The following is a 22,200-nucleotide window of genomic DNA, read 5'->3' on the forward strand; positions in this document are numbered from 1 at the left end:
AGGCTCCCGCGTCCCGGATGGAGGAGGGCCGCTTGGGCAGCGCGGGGCAGGCCGTGGGGAGCAGGCCCCTGCCCGCGGGGTGGGTAGTCGGGGCAGGCGCAAGCTTCCTACCGAGAGGAGCTCCCGGTGAAGAGGGCAAGTTCTAGGTTAGAGGGAAGTGCGGGCAGTGAGCGGCCTGGCAGCCTGCAACAGCGCAGCTCTGGGCGGGCGGGGGTCGGTCCATGAGGCTCCCCCACCCGCTGTGGCCAGCGCCTCCAGCCCCGGTGTCCCCCGCAGGTCCCCGCTCCAGGTCGCTGCCGCCATCCTCTGCCGCCAGCAGAGGGCAGACACCTGCCGCGGATGGAGCCTGGGCCGGAGCTTCCCGGAACCGGAGGAGGAGGCCCGCGGGGGAAGCTGCGGCCCACGGCCCGGGGGCTCCTGCTGCAAACACGCCGTCCCCGCGGGGACCTGAGCGGAGGCCTCCTCAGCCCCCATCCGGTCACGTCACGGCCAGGCTCGCTCCCTAGTATGTGACGCAGGACCTTGTCCTCAGGACCGTCGAGGGGACATTAGGGCAGCGTGTGCAGCACGGAGTTCCTCGTCACGGAACCACCGAGGGGGAGCGCAACAGCCCCGGCCGTGTGCGGGCACGTGTGGGTGGGGGCGCATGTGTATGTGCACGTGTGTGCGTGCATCTGTGGGTGCGTGTATGTGCGTGTGTGCCTGTGCGTGCACATGCGTGTCCGTGCATGTATGTGTACGTGTGTGCCTGTGCGTGCGTCTGCTCCACGTGTCTGTCGTGCACGTGAAGAGCGGTGAGCACGGGGCGCTGCCGAGCTGCGGGAGGCTCCTCGGTCTGGGTGAGTGTGTGTGTGAATCACGGGCACCGCGGCCGCACCCGCACCCGCACCCGCGCTGCACGAGCAGAGGACCTTCCCGCGCACTTGCATCAGGCTGGGCCGCAGGCTCCGCAGGACAAGTGACGGGTCACCGGGCGGCCCACGCAGTCCCAGCACCGCGGTGACGGACACTCCTCGCCGTGAAGGCAGGGCTGGCGACCCTGGTCTGCAAGGGGCTCAGAGCACCGCAGGTGGCAGGCGCCCGGAGGGAGCTGCAGGGGCGCCTCGGCCACGGCCACTCGGGTGGTCCCTGCGGTCCCCGACTCTCGGGAAGCAGGTGAGCGGGCCCCGTGGCTCCTTGGCCGACCTCCCTCCGGCCGCGGGAAGACCCAGGGCGCCCGCAGAACTGGCAGGGAGGCCGCGGTCCTCCCGGATCCACGGCCCTTAGTGGAAGCTCCCGGGGCACCTGGCTCACTGGCTGGGGTCGGCGTCTGGCCCAGGCCATGACCCCGGGTCCCGGGATCGAGTCCCGCACCGGGTCCCCGCAGGGAGCCTGCTCCCCCCTCTGCCTTGGTCTCCACCTCTCTCGATCTCTCATGAATGAATAAATAAAATCTTTAAAAACAAAAAGGAACAGCTCCCCGACCTCTGGGGAGCCGCTCGACTTCCCTCCCGTCACTGGCGGTGCCCAGCCTGCGCCCGGAGCGAGGTGCCCTCAGAACCCCCGGCGGCCCTGGTCTGCGGACAAGAGGCAGCGCCGAGGGGGTGCCCCGGACGTCGCTCCTTCCCTCCGGTCTCAGGGTGGACGTCACCTTTCCCTCAGAACCGACCCACCAGCCAGCGCCCCTGATCCCACATCTGTGTCCCTGGGGCTCGGGCCTCCTCTCACTGACCTCACAGCGGGCTCTCGTCCGCGGCCTTACAGACCCGCCCGGGTCTCTCCTCCGGGTACAGGCGCAGCCTTCCTTTTAGGTGGGCGCCTCCTGGAGCAGCCCCCCAACTCCCGCCTGCCCACATGACCCCGTCCAGCTCGTGCCCCCCACCACCTGCAGGGTCACAGACGAGCAAACCACCAGATCCAGCAGGTCTCATCCCCTCAATGCTGCAGCTCCCTCGGGATTCCTGGCCTCTTCCCCCGTGGACCCGGCTCTTTGGCTTTTTTGGACAACTTGCCCTTTTCCGGGCAACCTGCCTCCTTCCTCAGCGCTCTGGCACTGCCCCTCCCGAGGCTCCGAGGCCCCGTCCTCGCTCGCAGTGCCAGCGGTGCCAACGTCCCGCCCCGAGCGCGCCACTTTCTTTATCTCTGCTTTCCGATGGCTGCTTGTCGCCTCTCCCACAAGGTGGCTTTTAAAATTCAGCCCCGGCAAATCCAAGCTCCCGTCCTGCCCGTCGTGGCAGAGCCTTCCGGAGTGTTTGCTCAAAGTGGGTTCTCTAGGAACTGACCCCAGTCCACGGGGTGAGCCACTAGCAGCTACTGGAGTTGATCTGAACGCAGTTGACTGCGAAGGGACAGGAGCCACCCGGGGCTGAGCGGCTCATTCTCCCGAGACGAGGACGGGGGGTGGCTGCTGGGTGCAAGGCTGGGGGACAGGGCCGGGATTCCTGGTGCAGGGTCTCTTACAGTGAGTGGCCCAGCTGGTCACCTTTCTGGAGGATCCCACTCTTCCACGGACCCAGGGGATGCCCCAGGAACCTTCTGGGCAACTTCTCATGTTGGCCAAGGCTGCTGGAGTAGGCTCCTTCCGCTTAGACCCGTAAGTAACAGACCCCCTGGGCCAGCTCTAGGAAGCTCTCGCTCAGCAGGGCCTGGAGGCTTGACTCCACCCTTTCCACGAGGCTCCCGTTCATGTCTGTCTTAGCGCCAAGTCACCCCTTCCTCTCCACGTCCTCCACGGCCACCCTGGTTCCGGCCTTGCCCTCCCTGCGGTGCTCATCCAGCTTCTCCAGGCTCCAGGGGTCGCCGTGGCCATGCGGCTTCTCGGCCCAGAGCCTTAGGGGAGGCCCTACAGCCCGTCGACGGCGTCCAAACCCCACCTCGTCGTGGCTCACGGCGCCACGGGGCCCACGGATGTCGACTCTGTGTACCGAGCGGCCAGGCCCGGGGCCAGCCCCAGCCAGTCTCCGCAACGTCCCCTAGGGTTGCCGTCCTGCCGTCCCCTCTGCCCCCTGGTCTTGCTAAACTCCTATCTCCTGAGGAGAAACTGTCCATCCCTCGGGACGGGGCGATCAGTCACGCTTCGGGCTCCCCCTCCGTCCCCGACGGTGAAGCGAGGCCGCGCTCCATCCCTGGCACCACAGCGGCCCATCACAAAGCAGAGGCTGAGTGCCCGGGCCCCTGCGCCATCACGTGCTGACCGGCCGGGAAAGGCCCGGCCGAGAGCCAAAGCCAATGTGTCTCCTTCCGTCGTGGCCTGGCGTCACGTTAGCCAAAAGCAGGGCCCAGGAGCGGCGGAGCTGCGGAGTGGGTACCTTACGGGGCACGCGTCCCGGGCCTGCGGCGAGCAAAAACGGTCACAGAATGGTTCCTTGGCTCCCGGAAGGACATGTTTCCGTGGCCTCGAGCTTCAGGAACATCCTGAACTGGGCCGCAACCCCGCGGAGCGGTTCAAGTTTCCGAACCGGTTAGTAGGCGAGGACAGCCCGGCCCGGAGGCTGCACCAAGGTCACGCTGGGAGGGACGCGGGGGTAAAACCATGGGCCGGACGGGCTGCTGGGGAAGGGAGCTGGGGGGAGCTGCCCGCGTCCTCCCCGCGCCTGAGGCTGCCCGTGTGAGCAGCCCCTGCCAGCCGAGGCAGATGAAGCACCTGGCACAGAAGACACTCCCCGGCTTCCAGAAAGACCTCCCGGCCCCCAGACACTGGCTCTCCACGACCCATTTCCCCCCACCCCCCACCCCAGAGTGAGCAGGGCAAAGCCTGGGCGGGCCGCGTGCGCCGGGCGGAGGGCGACGTGTGCGTATACAGACGTGCGTGTACAGACAGGTTTATTCAAACGGTGGGATCTACACGTTGGGAGGCTGTGGGAAGCATCTTATCCAAAGAAAACACATTTTAAGCAAGAGGTAAAAAAGCTTTTCAGACCCAAAGGCCATTTAATACAATGAATCCTACTTGGGTAGTTTAGCAAACAGTTTTTCAAAACCCACATCCGACTGGTTAGTACTGGAAACACAGATTTGGTTTCAAAGCTGAGATGCCCCTGGCGTAACAGACCTTCTCATGAAATGCAGTTATTTCATATTATGCCATAAAAAATAGGGACATGTATCTATTGACAACTTAAATATTAACTCAGTAGGCTACCTGGTGATATAAATAGAAAAAAAATGAGACCAAAAAAAAAAAACCCCAAGTGGTCACAGACTAGGTTTGAGAAGACTAAGCCACCAGCCTACCCCGGCCTGCAAAGGTGTTAAAATCTATCCTAGAATCTAAAACAGGAAAAAGAGTCAATATTCCACTCCACAGAGACCCCTCCGGCCCGAGCCATCCCCTGAGGAGAGCACCCCAGCGCAAGAGGCTTCCTGAGCACCTGCTACGGATGCTCCTACGTCACTAGCTCACGACGAGCAGAGAGCGTGTCCCATCGGAGGCTGTTCCCACGCGCACGCCCTAGTGGCCGCAGGGACCGTCCTCCGGGAGCCGCAGCCGAAGGCCAGCGGACACGCGTCTAGGCCACCAGCCCACGAAGCCACGGCTGGAGCCCCGCGCCGTCGGCCCCGCGCTGGCACGCTCCCCACTAGCTGGCGGGGCCGTGGGGAAGTCCGGCGCGGCGCGGCGCTCCTACTCCTGGGCCTCCTTGCGGGTCAGCTTGTAGATCTCGGTGGGGCCGTCCACGTGGGTGATGGTGGTGGTGAGCTGCACTTCCTCCCCGCTGTGGACGCCCAGGTCACCTGGAACAGGGTGCGGGCGTTAGACGTGCCGGAGGCCCGGGACCGGCCCTCCCCCCCCTCCCGGCCTCAGACGCCGGCGGGGCGCCAACGTGGGCCACATCCACTGTGGGCCACATCCACCCTCGGACTCGCACCCCGCGGGGCTTCCAGAGCCTTCCCGGCCCCCAGAGAGGAGACCCCAGCGACCATGCGCCTGCACCACGCTCCGTCCCCGCGGTCACCAGGAGCGCATCAGGAGGGCTTACCCTCCTGATCCCGGTGCTTTCCAGGGGCTGGTGTCTGCCCCCCCCCCAGGGCCACACGCAAGAGGAAACAGGGAAGGGCAATAAGGACACGGCCCGGGGCAGGGGGGGGGGCACCACAGAGAGATCAAACAAATGCACAACTGGCAGAGGGGAAATGGAAAACCAAGAGGCTGCCGTCCTCCGACAGCGTGTGTGGGGCGCACGTGCACTTGCAAATTTGCAGACAGGGAGCGACGCTGGAGAGAACCAGCCCAGGGTGGGGTCTGCGACGTTCACGCTCTGTTCATATTTATATTAGGTATTTTTATTATACACAGTATCACGTATTATTACAGCTTATATTTGTAGTTTTATATCTATACTGTGGAGACCTATTTTCTGGGACTAAGATTTTTCCTAGTTCAAAGCCCAGGATTAAGGAAATACGTGCTATTTTCAGTTGGGATGGGAAGTTGGAAGAGAGCTTTGGCCCTACGCCCGCCACTAATGTCACCGATGGTGGGCATCAGTGCATTGCACGGGCTCAGACCCCTGGGCGTCACCCGGACACGGGTCCCGCAGGCTGCAGGGCCGGTGCCCTTCACACGTGCCACACGCCGCCAGGGTTCCCCTGCAGACCCGTTTGCCAGCAGCGGCGCGGCCCAGGCGGTCCTACTGAACGCTGGCGTGCAGTGCTCTACCCAGGCCTCCCTACTTTCAGCAGCAAGGTCCTCGGCTCTTGCAGGACTGCTGATAGGATTTGGGGCCCTGTGCACTAGGTCCAATCCACAGGCTGGGGGGCAGAGCAGGTAACGGGAGGCGGCGCACACCAGCGGGGCGCGAGGGCCACGCTGACCCACTACGTACACAACAGGCAGGGCCCCAGCCCGCCTTCTCGCTGCGGCGGCTTCTAGCCCACTCCCGGGCCTAGCACCGTGCCAGGGCCTCAGGTTTCTCAGGCGAAGCCGGTTCTGGATCTGGGTGAGCCCTGGAAACCCCAAAGCCGCCGTCAGGATCTGCGTGTCTGTGCAAGTCATCACAGTTCCAAAGGGAGGCCTGGCCACCCCCGTGGACCCACCAGCACCGCCAAGTGTTTACCCGAAGAATCCCTTTCACCAAAGACTCAAACCAGACACCAGAATGGAATTGTACTCAGGCTTCGAACCCAAGGTGCTACTCTTCAGGCTTACAATGCCGACTCTCCTCACATGTCCCACAAAATGTGCAGGATCCTACAGCTCCCTTGGGCCAAAATGACTTCAGCTTGTTTTCATGAGCTCCCGCATCAGTGTCTGCCGCGTGCTGACCCCGTCCAAACACTCTGCAGACACTAACGCGCTCAGTCCTCGTGCCAGTACTTCGACAGGGACGCTGTCATCATTTCCACTCTATTCACGAAGAAACAGGCACAGAGAGGTCAGTCACTGGCCCAGCCAAGGGCCGGCTTGGTGCACTGGGATGTGGGATTCAGACTCCACCGCAAGGCTCGGAGCCGGGCTCTCAAGCCTGGAGGTAAACCTCCCGGTTTCCAAGGTCCAGTGGGTCTGCCGGCAACGCAGGAGTCCACGTGCAGCGGGTCGTGGCCATAAACGCACGCGGGGTCTGGATAAACTGCTCAGCACGTTAGCTCTGCCTCTGTATCCGATGAAAGAGAATCCAGAGCGCGCCGTACGGGCGCCCTGACGGTCCCCAGAGCTGGGACTCGGTGTCTGCCCCGCGGGCGGCTCCTGGGGCTCTGCGTGCCGGGAAGACGGGGAGGCTTAGCCATCAGCTCCTCTAATGGGATCCCGTTTGAGGACCCAGGCCAAGGAGGCCCAAGCGGCCAAATTGTGGTTTTTTGTGCCCTGAAAGCCAACTCTTCCCCCTTTAGGGGGAGAACATGGGAATACGGCAGGAGTGGGGACCCTCCGTTTCTTCCAAATCCCATCAACCCCTACCTCTGCCAAGGTCTCGCTCCACCTGCTGTTCTCCCTCCCTCTTGGATCCTGCTACTTAGTGCACAGAAGGGCTTAAAACCTTTTCTAAACACAAAATAAAACACCTTTTCGAAAATGTGGTATGTTTCTTATTTTGGGAAGAGGGGAGAATAAACGGGGAGACAACGGAGAAAGGTGAAGAAAGGAATCCTTCAGTTTGCAGAAGTCTCCTTCCCTGGGTCTGGTGTCGGCTCCTGTCGGCTGATGGACAAGACCAGGGCCTGTTCTGTGCAGCTGTTGTGGAAGGAGGCTAACCTCTGGCATCCGATTCCATCACTAAGGACCATCGCTGGGTCCGTATTTACGACCTGGCGTCCGAGGCACGCGGCTACCTGCCGGCACCTGCGGCTGAAAGCCTCCTGGAGACCCGGAACGCTCGGAGGCCCCGCAGGGAGGCCCCGCAGGGAGGCAGCAGTGGCCGCAGCTCCCCGCCGCGGCTGCATCTCGACGGCCGTCCCTTGCGCGTCTGCGGCTACCGTAGGAGAAGGGAGAACCGCCCCGGCTGTTCCAGGGGTCTGGGAGACCCGCAGCCTCCGGCCATTATGGGGCTCCCAAAGCAGGCGGACACCCCACTGCCTCCATCTGGACGCCCGGGAGCTCTCACGCCCCGAGGTCCTGGCTCTTCACGACCTGCTGGAGCCGGATTCCAGACCACCTGTGTGTACCCCCAGAGCTTACGTCCTTCCTGTAACACTCTCGACCCCGTTCTTCCCTGCGGAATTTCCTCTAGTCTCGTACTGACCAAACCCCTACTCACCCTCAAAGCTAAGCTCAAACATAACTAATAAAGTCCAGCCCGGCTCACGGCACGATGAGGAAAACGAGGAGCAGGTGGTGTTTGCAAAGCTAGATGGTTTCCACGTAAAGGATTATGGTTTACTCTGAGGTTACGTCCTTCCTACATTTGGGATGTGAAGAATACAGTGGACAGTGGGTGTTAAAAAAATCTGTAAAAAGTTTTTTTTCAGGTGATCCCTGGGTGGCTCAGTGGTTTAGGGCCGCCTTCGGCCCAGGGCGTGATCCTGGAGTCCTGGAATTGAGTCCCGCGTCGGGCTCCTGCATGGAGCCTGCTTCTCCCTCTGCCTGGGTCTCTGCCTCTCTCTCTCTCATGAATACATAAATAAAATCTTTAAAAAAAATTTTTTTTTCTAAGAACGTGAATAGCCAGTGCAGTAATCTGATAGGTAGTAAGTGCTCATTAAAACCCCCACCACGACGTCCGGGTACAGGCCGGTCCAGATCCTCCCGGCTGCACGCACACGGCGAGCTCCAGCCCTGCAGGGACGGGCGCAGCGGCCTGCAGCCAGCCGCCCCTCGGTCGCCTTCGGCAACTGAGGTGGATTATTCCGGGAGGGGTGAGCCACTGCCCCCCGGCCCCCAAGGACCTCCAGGGACCGGGTCCCTGGCGCCTGCAACAGGGTGGGCACAACCAAACCTACAAGTTTTGAGTGAAATCCTAATGCTATGGGCCGAACCCTAGCCTTGCCGAATGTAGCTGTTCAAGTCCTGGCTGGCAGCCCTCGGGACGTGACGTGGGGAGACGCGGCCTTGCAGGAGGTCTGGACGTCACCATGAGGTCACGGGGCGGCCCTCGTCCGGCCTGGCCTGAGTCCTCATGAGAAGAGGCCGCGTGACGGCACGGAGGGAACACGCAGCCACGAGCCACGGGGAAGCCGGACGCACTCGGTCTGGGGCCTCGAGCCTCTGGAGCCGTGAGGACATGCCCACGCTTCGCGGTTTCAGCTCCACGGGCTGCGGTGCTTGACGGAGCCCGGCCATCGGGCAGCTCGGGAGGCGCGACGTGCCCCAGACGACGAGGCGGCCGCCACCCACAGGGCCGCAGCAGGGACTGGGCTGCCCACTCGCACCTTCACCGGGAAGCGGCTCCGGCGGGGGCCACCTCGGGTCCGCGGGCTCCCACCACGTGCGTCGCGCTCACGGGCACCACGGGGCCGGGTCCCCGACACGCCGGGGAGAGGCCCGCTTGACAGAAACAGAACGGGACCGGCTGGCAATGGGCGTCTCCTGGTCCCTTCGTCAGTGTCATCCGGTCAGGAATTCCGTGGCTCAGGTTTTCTTTCTAAACCTTCTGACCAGAAGTCTACGGACGAAGGCACGGAGATGAGGCCTGTTGTTAACCAGTGTCCACTTCATAAGCAGCTCCGACGGTTCTCCCCACGATCCCAGGGAGACGCTGTGGTCGCTCGGCCCTAAGGTCAGTGCCGGCCTGCCCGGTGCCTGCCCGCTGCCTGCCCGGTGTCTGCCCGGTGTCTGCCCGCTGCCTGCCCGGTGTCTGCCCAGTGTCTGCCCGCTGCCTGCCCGGTGTCTGCCCGCTGCCTGCCCGCTGCCTGCCCGGTGTCTGCCCAGTGTCTGCCCGGTGTCTGCCCGGTGTCTGCCCAGTGTCTGCCCGCTGCCTGCCCGCTGCCTGCCCGGTGTCTGCCCGGTGTCTGCCCGCTGCCTGCCCGGGTCTGCCCAGTGTCTGCCCGCTGCCTGCCCGCTGCCTGCCCGGTGTCTGCCCGGTGCCTGCCCGCTGCCTGCCCGGTGTCTGCCCGGTGCCTGCCCGGTGCCTGCCCGGCGCACACCCGGGTGCTCCACAGACCGCTTACGGCGATGCTGAAAACGACTTGAAGGAAATGGCAGGAGGAACAGGGCAGAGGATGTGAATGGTGCTTAAAAGAAAGAGGCCGAAGTGATCTTTGCTAAATCAAAAGTCTGCGTGTGTTGGGACGTGTGTGTGCACAAACGTCCCTACACACGCACAGGACATGATCCTATTTAGAGCCCCTGGTGGCTCAGTGCTTGAGCGTCTGCCTTCAGCTCAGGGCGTGACCCCGGGTCCCAGGATCGAGTCCCTCATCAGGCTCCCTGCATGGGGCCTGCTTCTCCCTCTGCCTGTGTCTCTGCCTCTCTCTGTGTCTCTCATGAGTAAATAAGTAAAATCTTTAAAAAATAATAAATAAAAAAATAAATACACGCGTCCAAAATTTCACACGCGTATGTGTGAAATAACTGACGTGGCCGCAACGGTGCCACCAGCTGGTAAATCACCAGCAAGACAGAACCCAGAGCCCCACAGCCTGGGAGCACCCAGCAGCCGCCGCAGAGGGGCCTCGTCCCTCCCTCGGGCTTCATTCCACCCCATCTCACCCAGCCTGACGCCGGGCCCAGGTACCGGTGGCTCATTTCTAAGGGTCCCTGCCCTGTCTTATCCACACAATAAAAGAGGCACAGACGTGCAAGGGAAAATTTAAAAAAAAAAAAACACTTTTGGGAAAACAACCCTTTCTAGGACCTGCCATCCGCTGTGTTTCTCTCAGTCCGTTCCTTGAGCAAAAGGGAGACGCCGGAGTCTCTGCTGCTTTCGTTTCCGTCCTACCCCTGCCCCTCCTGCCCCCTCCTGGCATCTCTCTCCACGTCCAAACACAATGACCCCCTCAATGTTCTATTTCCTCGTCCCCTTTGGCTGCATCAGAAACCACCTGCCAAGTCCCTGGAGACGAGCTTTTTCCAGAGGTCCGCCCAGGACCCACCTCAAGAAGGCAAGAAACCACACACCTGGGATTCATGCTCCACAGCAAAAGGCCTGAATTCTTGGCTTGGACCTTACAAGCAGGGGAGCAGGGGAGCCCAAGCCAACTCAAAAATAAAAACTTTGCATGAGAAAGGAAAAGGAGCATGGGGCGGCTGGGGGAGGGGAAGGGATGCCATCCAGAGGCCCAGAGAATTCAAAAAATACAGCGTATCCCCCGAGTTCATTTTCTAGGTTTCCATGTAATATTTCAAACCAGCTCTTTCCAAGGAGCTTCAAAATCCTGGCAAATGCTCCGTAACTCCTGGGAGGCCTTGGGTGGCTGGCGCCAGTCGAGGAGACAAAAAGTGAAGGAGGGCAGCCGGGGAGCGGGATCGGAGAGCCCACGTGGCACAGCCGCCTCCAAATGCACGAGGCCACGGAACCACGTGGGAGCGAGATGGCAAACGAGCTGCCGGGGCTGCGGGTCGCTGCGCCGTCACAGCTGATCGTGTCCCCATCGCACGGCTGCTAAGGTGTGTGACGTGTGTTCGTGACCGGGACAGGGTCCCAAGGGGTCTACCTGCTTGGCCCTAAGTACCAGGGGCACCTCCCGGTCACAGCGGCAGATCCAAGACCAAGCAGGCATGCACAGTTCTGGCGGGGGGCCTGGGGGAGGGATGGGACCTGCTGCTGAGAACTAGCTTTTGAGCTTTCTGTGAAACTCCAGGTCAAGCTGCCTTCAACCAAAAACAAAAACAAAAACCAAACAAAACAAAGAACAACACACAAAAAAACAAAAAAGCACAACGAAAGAAACACCCACGGGGAACAGACCCGGTGCTAGTGTCAACCGCAGGCCTCAAGCCTCGGGGTGGCTGTGGTGCAGGGTAGGGCGTCCATCCTGGCGGAGGGGCCGACCCTGGCCTGCAACCCGGGCGACTGGCCCGGCGGGCGGCAAGCGGTCAGGCAGCCTGGGCAGGGCGGGCCGCAGCCCCGGCCCCCACGGCCTAGAAGGGCTGGACGGGCAGGTCCTCGCCAGCGGCTGGAAACCCCTGAGCCGTGACACAATCAGCCCGGGCTGCCGCTTCCCGGCGAGGTTCTCTCCTGCCCTTTGGCCATGAGGAGAAACGCAGCTATAGACGTGCGCGGCCCCGAAGGCTCCAGGACAGCACCGCTGGGAAAGCGGCGCGGAGGTCAGGCGGCAGGAAGGAAGCACCTCACCTCTGGGCTCCTGCTGGAGACTCTCAAGAACATGCCCACGCGGCTGGTCGGCTCCGGCAGGAGGACCACGACACGAAACCGGACCCCTGATCACAAGCCCGGCATCCCTTCCTGCTGCGAGGAGGCCCACTTTGAGGGGCTACGTGCCCCACGTCCATGCTCAGGGTGGCGGCCAAGCAGCCGGAAGGACCCTCCGACGCGGTGGCGGGCGCGGTGCAGAAGGTGGAGGGTGGCTGAGGGCTGGCCGCGGCCCCAACCCTCAGCAACGGGCCCTCTACCTCCCACACCGTCTCATGCCGTCGCCCCTCGTGTTAACCTCAACTCTCAACATCACCGGCCCCATCTGTGAAGTCTGAAAACGAAGCCCGAACTCTTACTTCTAATGCCTCGACTCAATCAGCACTTCCCAAGCGCCCTCCAGGACCTGTCGTTGCTCAGGAGTTAGCTCTCCAGCGGAGCAGGAGACACGGGAAGCTCATCTAGGACACTTACGGGGTCCTCTGAAGGGTATAATCGTGTTTCCCCAGGACTGTTCCTTAGAACACGATTTCCAAAAAACAAACAAACAAAAACCCCCAAGAAACCTAAAACAAAACACTGCCTGGAAAAAGGAGTATAGGGCCAAATGATTTAATAATTTGGGGAAAAGCTGTCCGTCCCACCCATTTAAAAAAGGCCTATGGTACAAATTAAAGTACTAACAGCATTAAGATGTCTTGCAGGAAAAGCCTCATTAATGCTGATTAAAAACCCAATGACTCTCAAAGTCGTTTGACTACTCAGACATATCAATATCCTACAGCAACAACATTCGATTGAATACAGTTTGCCGGACTCCAACGAGGGCGATCAGGAATAGGTTTCTAGAAAGAGAAAGCATTCTGAGTGGGCCCAGAGGATGAGGAGGGTTTTATTAGGGCCCAGGTGGAGCCAGGAGAGGAATCCACTCGTTCAGAACAGCAAGGACACGGCTCGGGTAAAGCAGGGGTGGAGCCAGACAGCGCAGGGCTGAGTAGTCAAAGGAAAAGGAGCTCTCCGATCTGTCCTTTCCTGGGCCACCAATTCCAAATCCAGGGCACACCCTAGGCAGCGACAGCCGCTTCCCTCTGCCACGGCTGGTGGAGAAGCCCCAGGTCCGCGCCTCCCTTCTCCGGACCTCAGGTCCCCATCTACAAAATAACCAGGCCGGCCAAGTCCCCCGAGGCTCCTGGAGGCATCAGGAGCCCCGCAGGAGGAGGAGGCCCCGGGGGCAGGGACTAGCCATCGGCCGAGGCGCGTCAAGAAGGAGCAGGAGAACCGCGACGCCGGCTCAGTCTTCAAGTCTCAGGACCCGGTCCCAGGCCACCTGGTATCTTAAGATCATGCTTTTCAAACCGGAAGAATAAACGTGGCTTAATCCCAGAAAGTCGATTTTGTTCAAGAAATTGAGGAAAGAAAACTTAAGCTTTAAAATAAAATGGGCACATATTTCAGACTAGAATGCTTAAAAATTTAAAAAAAAAAAAAGAGAGACAGAGAGAGACGACGACTGAAAGAAGTATCTGCCTTGTGGTGGCTTTCGTCTCACGGCTCCCCAGTCCCCGGGGGGTGCTCATGGACACCTGGAGGGAGCCTGACTGGGGACCCCAGGGCCTTTGCTGGGTGAACCCCACAGGGGCTGAGCCTACTTATCCTGAACGAAGCTGTGCTGAGACTGGGACTCACCATTGGACTGGTCCTCCCCGTAGTTCTTATGGGACGGCGCGTACAGGAACATCAAAGCAAAGACGTACAGGTTCCACATCCCATAGATGCCCGTGAAGAAGGCGCTGTTCACCTGGACCGTGACGCCGCCCCACTTCCAGTGGCCTTCGGTCACCTACGGAGAAAGGAGACGACATTCAGCTGGAGCCAAGAAGAGACAACAGCGAGACCGGAACCAACCGACACAGGCTTTCGTGTGCGTCGCAGCTCTCCAAGACCGCGGTGAGGCTGCTTTTGTCTACGTTCATGACCTGAGCGTGGCTGGCAGGGCTGACGGCCTGTGGACCACGCCAAGCACCGGCAACTAACAACCTGTGCCAGCTCTGAGATGAGTGGAACGGCTCCGACCACCTGTGCCAACCACAGGGCATCACCGATGGCCAAATGCCCCTGTGAGAACATGAGCTGGGTTATGTGAAGCGTCTCCAGGAGCCCCTTGTAGGAGCTACAGTGGAAGACAGAGGACGATGGAGGACGTAAGGGCCTCGAGCTGTATCTAGGTGTTAATGACTCAGCGGGCAGGTGGCTTTCGTGAGCCTGGATCCACCTGACACCTCCTCGTAGCTGTAGCCCACGACCCCCTGGGGCCCCAGGCGGAAGAAAGCTGGAAGCACAGGCGTTTCCTTCTGAAAGACCTGGAGCGTCAGTTCACTGGGTCAACAAACTGCAGACTAACCCGTTTTAGTTGGGCCCTGGTGAGCATTAACTTTTCATTTTTGTGATGCACAAACCACTATCGCGAACCCTTATTTTCGAAGATAATTCATTTGATATAATGTACTCGGGAATATATTTTTTTTTTTTTGAAGAAGAATTTTATGACCATCACTGGTTTTGGAACCATGTGTGAACGTTCAAGCTACTTAGAACTAACTTCTTAGAAAGGTCGCCAAGTGTCACTTTTCTTAACAGAATATCCTAACTTTATAAAAAAAAAAAAAACAAAAAACAAAACTACAGTAGTTCAGCAGTTAGGGCATGCTTAAAATGATTTTTAGGGATCCCTGGGTGGCTCAGCGGTTTAGCGCCTGCCTTTGGCCCAGGGCGTGATCCTGGAGTCCCGGGATCCAGTCCCGCGTCGGGCTCCCTGTGTGGAGCCTGCTTCTCCCTCTGCCTGTGTCTCTGCTTCTCTCTCTCTATCTCTTGTGAGTAAACAAATAAAATCTTTAAAAAAAATAAAATGATTTTTAATGCATATAATGGAGGAGGAGAGGAAGTCTTAAGATAATTCCTGGAAATTCACGTACCCGCTTTCACAACAAAGGGACCTGTTCTGTAGGTGACGCGGGGGAGGCTGGGTGGCTCCAGGCTAATTTTCCTCTTCTCTGTGAAGGCTGTAGGCCCCAATAGGTCTCCCTCCTGCAAGAGACCCTACTTCCCATGACACAAAGTGGGAATACTCGGTACTGAATTTTCCTGAAATGGACCCTTACTGGGACTGGCATAACCAGCCCAAGGGAATGTCCACCTGTCCACCTGGTCACCGTGGTACTCGACAGACGGTATTAGCTGGATGAACATGGACAAAAGTACAGGCTGGGCGGGAGCGCCAGGGCAGGTGCACGGCAGTAGACAGGGACAGAGACAGGGACTCTGAGGAAGTATCTGATGGCAAAGGGAAGAGACTGTATTCCCCGGTAAATAATGAGAATTGCCCTTTAAAGTAAGCCCATGGGCAGTCCGTGTTATTTCACTTAAATATTGCAAACACAGATATCCGCAAAACTAAGACTTTCTAACATAGTAACAAGGGGGATGATAGTTGACATTTATTCAACGCTGACAGGTCAAGCACTACAGTAGGGACTTCACACGGACGGTACTAGGGCAGGTGATATTCCCACTCATCACGTGGGAAAACTACGCCGTGTTGAGGCACGTTGTCCTTCCCCAGGTTGCTCCGTTGGAAAGTTGCGGCTCTGACTCCAAGACAAGGGACTGTTAACCGTCACGCGGCGTCAGAGCAGGGACGTTGTCTTCAACGGGGGAGTCTGTTACGTTGGCATATGGAGCAGCTACCGCGGAGCCCGAACTTCCTTCCAAGGTTGACTTGATTGACCACAAGGCCCCTTACTGTGCAGCGTGTCCATATTCACACACACACGGACACACACAGATTTGCACACCGAAATCCACACAGAATCCAGTAGCACATGCACATGCGCCCTAGAGATCCTAGACGTAGGAACGGGCGGTGCTCAAAGCTGGACGTACACGGGAGCCACAGCTTCCCGGAGGGGCCACGGGATCGAGAGGCCCACACCGCGGGGCGCACACCGGTGCTCCGAGGGCCCAGGCACTGGCGGATTCACGCCCATCCCACGTCTGCCGTGCGACACGGGCACCTCGGGGAGCACCGAGCTGCAGGACTGCCCGCACCATTTACCCAGTACCTCCAAGTGCACTACTTCCTAGGGCAGTGGGTGTCCACCTCCCCTCTCGGTCGTCCCGCCTGGGACCCCGAGCTCACAGCCCATTCCCACCACCACGAACCACAGTACACGGCCTCAACGGAGCAGGCCTTGGAAATTCGAGATCTTACTAATGCCAAGGCAGCGGCGAGGGGACAGTCCCCGCATTTTAACTCCTGGAGGGGGGAGAAAAATCAGCCCCAACCAGGAAAAAAAAAAGAAAAAAGAAAATCCTCTTCCCTCTGCAGAAGTCTTATTTCTAAAAGTCCCTGCTTTTCCCGATTTAACATTCGAACAATTTACTTTTGTGTGAAACCACCCAATTATACCCCTGGAGCCAAGTGCAGGTCACATCCCTCTACACCCAGTAGTCTTGACAACCAACATTCCACTTAACAACAAGATTTCCGAATCCCAGACACAGGCTGCCTTGCTGGAAACACTTCCTCTGTGAGTGGCGGAGGCAGCGACCCCACACGGAAGGGCCGGGCAGGCTCGCCGGGAGTCTGCTGCATGAGGCTTGACCCGGACGTCAGGCCCCCGGGGGTCCCCTTGGCGAAGGTTGGCGACCTTCTCCCCGCACCGCACTTCTGTCCCCTGCTGCCCGCCACCTCCACGCCGAACGCCTCTTTTCCAGACGGAAGGGGCTGAAACACCAGACTGTGATGTGCCATCCCCTGGCTGCTACGACTGAGGCCATTAAAATGCCCGGCATTAAAGCGCTGCCCCTCAGGGCCAGCTACAAAGCCTCAAGGTCGCCGCACCCCACAGCGTCCTGCGGGTCCTGCATTCCCGGCCTCGGAGCTTCAATATCCTGGCGAGATCCCCTCGCATTATATTTCATGGGGCTTAAATGCAAGCTCTCTCAGCAAGCCCGCGAGTATAATGGGAGTTTTCATACAGCCCTTTTACCTAAGGCTGGGATCTATTTCAAAAAGTTACCCAATGGGTTTTCTTTCAGGTGAGCTCATTGCTGAGACATTCCAAAATGACATTAAAAAAATAAACCCTCTGATGACTATATTAGTACAGTACCCGGGACATTGAGACTTATGCCTGAAAACGTCTTAGATATCTATAAATAAACCTTAAAAAAATAGCCCAGCAGGAGGAATGTGAGGACCTAATGGAATCCGAAAGAGCTCGCTGCTACCCCCTTGGAGCCGAAATCCACTTCGGGCCGACTGTCGCGGCGGATATAAAAAGCCAGCCACGGGCTGGAGCCCTGATAGAAAATACTGGGACAATGCGATATTAATCCTTTCCCCCCAAGAAAAGCCACCGACTCTGCTCCTTGGAAGAACTGGCGTCCCCGGCTTCCAAATGGTGCACCAGTTACTTAACACGAGCACGGCTACGTCGGGCACGCGTGGCCTCCTCGGCCAGCCGTCAGGGGGCGGGGGTGCTGCGGGGCCGTGGGAGCGTGGCTTTGGCTCAGGGGACGGACACGTGTGCTGGGACCCAAAGTGCCCTTTGTTCCCGCCCCGAGAACGCGCCTTGGGGTCACCTCTCCGCCCTGAGCCCAGCCTTCCTGAAGCTTGTGCGCCCGAGCCCGGCGCCCCGCGGTCCCTCACGCCCCACCCGGCCCTGTTGGCGCCACCGCGCTCTCCCAAGCATCGGAGGGCCGGACACGCTGGTCACGGGAGGATCAGCCCCAGGACACGTCAGGCCTCAGACGCCCTTGCTGGAGCCTCAGCCGGGTGAGCAGGGCTCACCCAGAGCCAGGATACTTTGCTGCACTCGCAGTGGGGGCGTCTCCAGGGCTCTATAAAGGGCCTGATGCAAGCACAGCCCCGGTGAGGCCCCGGCAGACACGGGATGAGCGGAACCCACGAGGACACGATGATTAGGGATCCTTTTTCCCCACGCTCGTTTCAGCCTCCAACCCCGACACTCACAGGCCCGGGGGCTCCTCGCGTGGCTCGGGGCGCCCTCGGGTGGCCGCGCGTCCCATTCACGGGGTCCGCGAGCCGAGTGAGGAGAGCCGAAGCTTGACCGTCACCAGCCTCGAACTCAAGTTGTTTCAGTTACAAACGGAGAAGACAAACTGCTGCTTGTACCCCCCCGGCACCACCTGTGATTCTGTCTCCAGCAGAAGCCACGACGCTTCCGTGTCAGCCACAACACAGACCCGTGGCGTCTGTAACACGTACAACCGCTCGTATCTTTGAAACCCCAAGTGCTGCAGGCCCGAGGCGTGTGCCGCACAAGGGAAGCACGGGAGCCCTCCCCTAGGAGGAAACGAGCCCCACGGGGAGACAGCCCCGTGCTGGGCGTCCCCCCAGGAGGAGGCGAGGTTCCGGGTCTGGCCCCGGCCTACTCGGTGTTCTTTGGCACGACGCTCACCCTTGCTCACCGCGTGCCACACGCCCTGCAGCAACCGCTCTGCAGGCCTCGCTTCCCGGGCCCTCACGCCCGCCTCTTGCAGCGGTGCCATTAGCACGTCCACGACACGGGGGAGAAGCGCCCACCTCGGGGCCGGTAAGCAAGGTGTTCGCCCCCAACCCCCAAGCTGGGAAACAGCAGAAACGGGAAATGCCTCTCAGACCTTTAGATCTCGTATCCTAGCAATGGGGTGCCCGCCCCCACCGCCCTGCCGAACCCGCGGGATTTTTGTGAAGCTCAAGTGAACGACAGGCCGTACGTCGGATCTACGCGGGGCTTTCCGCTTCCTAAAACCAGTCACCGACGTTTTTGAATTATTATCACTATTAAGGTTTTCAGGGAGAAGCCAAATCTTGAGTGTGGGCAATCACCAGCGGAAAGGTAAGATCCCAGCAAGGGGACCTCTGAATCCTACTTCAGTGGAAACAGAATTATTACCGAGAATGGCCGACGGGCTGTCAAGGGATCTCCGTGAAGGCGGATGAGGATCAAGTCAAGCTAACGGGCTTGTTAGGGTTCCGCGTTAGGGCCTGAAAAGTGTGTTTTCTTCAGTGAACCAGGGAAGTGCCCTGCGATCCGGCTGCAGGCTTGTCGTTTACGCAGCGACTTCCTGCTCCTCCCAGGAGCACACAGGCCGGGGCCTTGGAGCGCCCTGAGCGGCCTTCTGGAACCTTCTGTGCAGAGCCGAGGCACGGCTCCAGGGACATCCCACCGCGACCCTGCAGGGTCCACTCACCTGACTAACGATGAAGAAGATGACGGTCATAGCAGCACAGGCCAAGGTGATCAGCATGAGGAACTTGAACCTGAAAATCAGCCCCTGTTGGGAAGGAGACAGAGTTTAGTCGACCCTCCCGTGGCTAGACCGGCACGGACCCTTTTCTTGATATAAAAATCTCTATAAAAAAAATCTAATTTTAAAGAAATCCATAAAACAAAACCCCTCAGAGCGACTAGTAAAATAACTGCACGGAGTAGACATTTCCCCTGCAGAGGTGAGGGCGGCTGAAACCTTCACCGGCCAAGCATCTCCCGGGCTCTTATCTCCCACAGAACACGGATATCAGAGCCTGGGAAATTACATTCACGGCACGTCGTGAGGCTGCTAATTTCCCTGCTAAGCTGGTTATGCTTCTCTGCAAGGGTTCAAAGTCACCAAATCCAAGTTTTCTGTGGTTGTAATAAAATTCTGCTCCAGTGAACAAAAAGAAATGTGCATATTAATCAACATGAAGTGGATCTGGTGGAGTTTTCTCGTGTGTCACTCCAGCTCTGGAGACAGCAAAGCTTCGGCAGGCGCCCAGGGTTTCCCGAGAGCAGGATTTAAGGCAACCTGTGTTGCAGGGACAGACACGTCTTATTCAGGGGCTCACAGCTGCAGATCCGCCGCATATAAAAAACCCCAGGGTGCTGCAGAGGAATTAGGCCCACGTCTCCAAGGACAGCCACTTAGGCTGAGTCCAAGGGATCCTTGAAAAATTAAGACTGTGTTGCCTGCATGAGGTCGGAGGATGTTGAGCGCTTTCCCTTGCATGAGGCACATAATCTAAAAAAAGGAGATTACTGAATTTTATCTGATCACCTGCTGGATATTTTAGGGGAAATGTGGCCTCTTAGAGTCTGAAAATCAGATCACCTGGGCTGCAGCCCGGGCTCCAGGCGATTCTCAGCAAGGGAACCTTGCCTAAAGCCTCCCTGAGCCAGGCCCTGACCCTTCCCCCGCCCAGCTTCCCTTCTGGTGTCAACCACATTCCACCCCAAAGCTGCAGAACCTGTCCAGCAAGCTCCCCCCTTCTGAGGACAGAGAGACTGTAAACCTCAGAAAACATCCACAGGGGCTGGCCTCTTACTTGGCCCAGAGGTCGTCCTACGGGACGGGAGCGCCTCTCGTGTGCAGCGACGCAGGGTGCGGACCGCCTGGTGCAGGTGCGTGCTGTGGTCGACACCAGCGGGGAGACTGGGCCCCCCCCCCGCCCCGCGCAGCCTGGGGGCTTGCTCACCTCGTAGTGCAGCCGCCGGACTTTGCTCATGGCAGGCAGGCTGGACTGCTTCCCGCTGATGTTGCGGAACACCTGGAACACCATGAAGCACAGGAACAGGAAGTAGAGGCACAGGCAGATGCCGGCCACGATGATGAAGGCCATCTGAGGCGCCCAGTAAAGGAAAGTGCAGGCTCACGGTCGGCACACGCGCCTCTCGGCTCCGCGGCTGCGGCGCCCTTCGACTCCCAACGGTTCGGCAGCTTTTGGGGGGACCGACACTGGCACCTACCTACCTTCCAGCGCCAGAGGCAGGGCCTTCCTGACACTGAAGCCCAACAGAGGGACGCTCCACGTCGCTCTCTGAGGCCAGGAAGAAGCGGAAGGAAGGGAGCCCCCTTATGAGAAATGCAGACCCAGGGGCCACCCCAAGTCAGCACCCACCTCTCAGCAAGATCCCCAGGAGACCTGTACGCACGTCGGGGAAGCGCCAGACCCCTGGGTGCTGGATGCCAGTGGCGGCTCGCGTAGGACCGACGCTGCCTCCAAGTCAGCAGACGGGTCAGCGCACGGCCCAGGTTCCAGGGCCTTCCAAGGGCAAGGAAGCCGAGCATGGTCGTGCTTGAGGACCGCTGGGCTCCCCCTTGGACGTTTATAAGGCCCCGGAGCCGCCGCGGCATCGGGAGGTGACGCCGGGGGTGGGAGCAGCAGGGGACGCTGGGCCGGGGTGGGGCTGGGCTTGCCCTTCTCGGTCAGCACCAGGGCAGCCCGTGGCCTGAACGGAGAGCAGGGCCCGGGGGTGGGGGCAGGAGCCGCCTAGAAAGCTCCACGCGAGGACCACGCAGACCCAGGGCACGCTGAGCCTGACCCAAGTCCTTTCCGCGATCGCCCACCGCGAGCCGCCTAGTCCAAATCACGAGCAAGCGTGAGCTCAGGGCGCGGCTCCCTAGGTGGCCTGCGGGCCGCGGCTCCTCTCCTCACGCCGGCCGGCCCGAAGGAAGGGCACGTCGCCTATCACTCCGGGGACACTTTATTTGCCTCCTGGGACTTCACGGCTCCTGCGCAACGGACGGGCGGAGGACAGCACGAGGGAAGTCCACCCCGCGCAGGGACGCCACAGTCGCGGGGGGGGGGGGGGGGGCCTGGACTTGTCGTCAGGCGAGGCCACGACGCATCGGCCTGCTCCTGCTCCTGCTCCCCCGGGCCTGCGACACCACGGCGCCCGCACAGGCTGCACGGCCAGACAGGCGCACGGCCCGCGGGGAGGGACTGCCCGGGACCAGGACTGCCGCCGTCCGCCCCAAGCACCCCAAGCACGGACACCTCACTCAGGGACACAGAACATCGGATCCAGCCTCCCGGGGGACAGGCGGCCTGGCGTCGGCCCGCGCAGATGCTGCTCGCGGCTTACCCAGGGCCGCGCCAGCCCCACCGCGCCCTGGCCTCACCCCTGCGCTCGGCCAGGAGCACGCGAGGAAGGAGTCTCGCTCACGCCCGACCTCGGAAACGGGCTGCCCACAGGGCCCGGGGGGCTCCGCGGCTCCGGGGACGAGCCAGGCACGCCCGAGCGTGCGGCCAACAGGCGGCCGGCAGGTCACCGCGAGGCCAGCAAGGCCGGCAGCCGCCGTCCTGCCCGAGGACACGCCGCGCCCTCCGCGCTCGCCCGCTCTGGCCCGGCTTAAAAGCGAGCATTCGTTCTTCGGATGATTGGCCCTAACTGTGCCATTATCACTGGTGAGGATCAGAGCTGCGGCTGGGCGCACGGACGTCAGCAGGACCCACAAGTGGTCCTGGGGCACCAGGCAGCTGCGGCAAGAAGGAAGCCCTGCAGCCGTCACGGAAGGATACGGCCAGCTCCGTTCCCACATCTGTCGTCCAGATGCTGTAGAAGGGGTTCGTGAGCTGTACCCCCCTGCGAAGAGAAGGAGACGGGAAGGAGCATTAGCCCACGGGCAAAGGGGAGCCGCCCCGTCCACCCCCTCGGCGCCTCCGCCCGGCCGGCCCATGTCTAAGCTCGGCCGTACCGAGCCTGGGGCTCAG

General features: G+C 60.1%; 1 protein-coding gene across 1 annotated transcript in view; it reads right to left on the reverse strand.

Annotated features, from left to right (window-relative positions):
- Positions 1-3,784: 3,784 nt before the first annotated feature.
- Positions 3,785-22,200, reverse strand: part of WLS (Wnt ligand secretion mediator) — a 91,722-nt gene continuing 73,306 nt past the window's right edge. Inside the window, exons 8-12 of the mRNA XM_041747126.1 lie at positions 22,009-22,072; positions 20,182-20,325; positions 18,918-19,001; positions 13,347-13,500; positions 3,785-4,710 (exon numbers count right to left, since the gene is read on the reverse strand). Of these exons, the coding sequence (XP_041603060.1) occupies positions 4,601-4,710; positions 13,347-13,500; positions 18,918-19,001; positions 20,182-20,325; positions 22,009-22,072 (556 nt within the window). The 3' untranslated portion in view covers positions 3,785-4,600. The remainder of the gene's footprint in view (positions 4,711-13,346; positions 13,501-18,917; positions 19,002-20,181; positions 20,326-22,008; positions 22,073-22,200) is intronic.

Source organism: Vulpes lagopus, chromosome 3 (assembly GCF_018345385.1).
Source record: "Vulpes lagopus strain Blue_001 chromosome 3, ASM1834538v1, whole genome shotgun sequence".
Taxonomy (NCBI): domain Eukaryota; kingdom Metazoa; phylum Chordata; class Mammalia; order Carnivora; family Canidae; genus Vulpes; species Vulpes lagopus.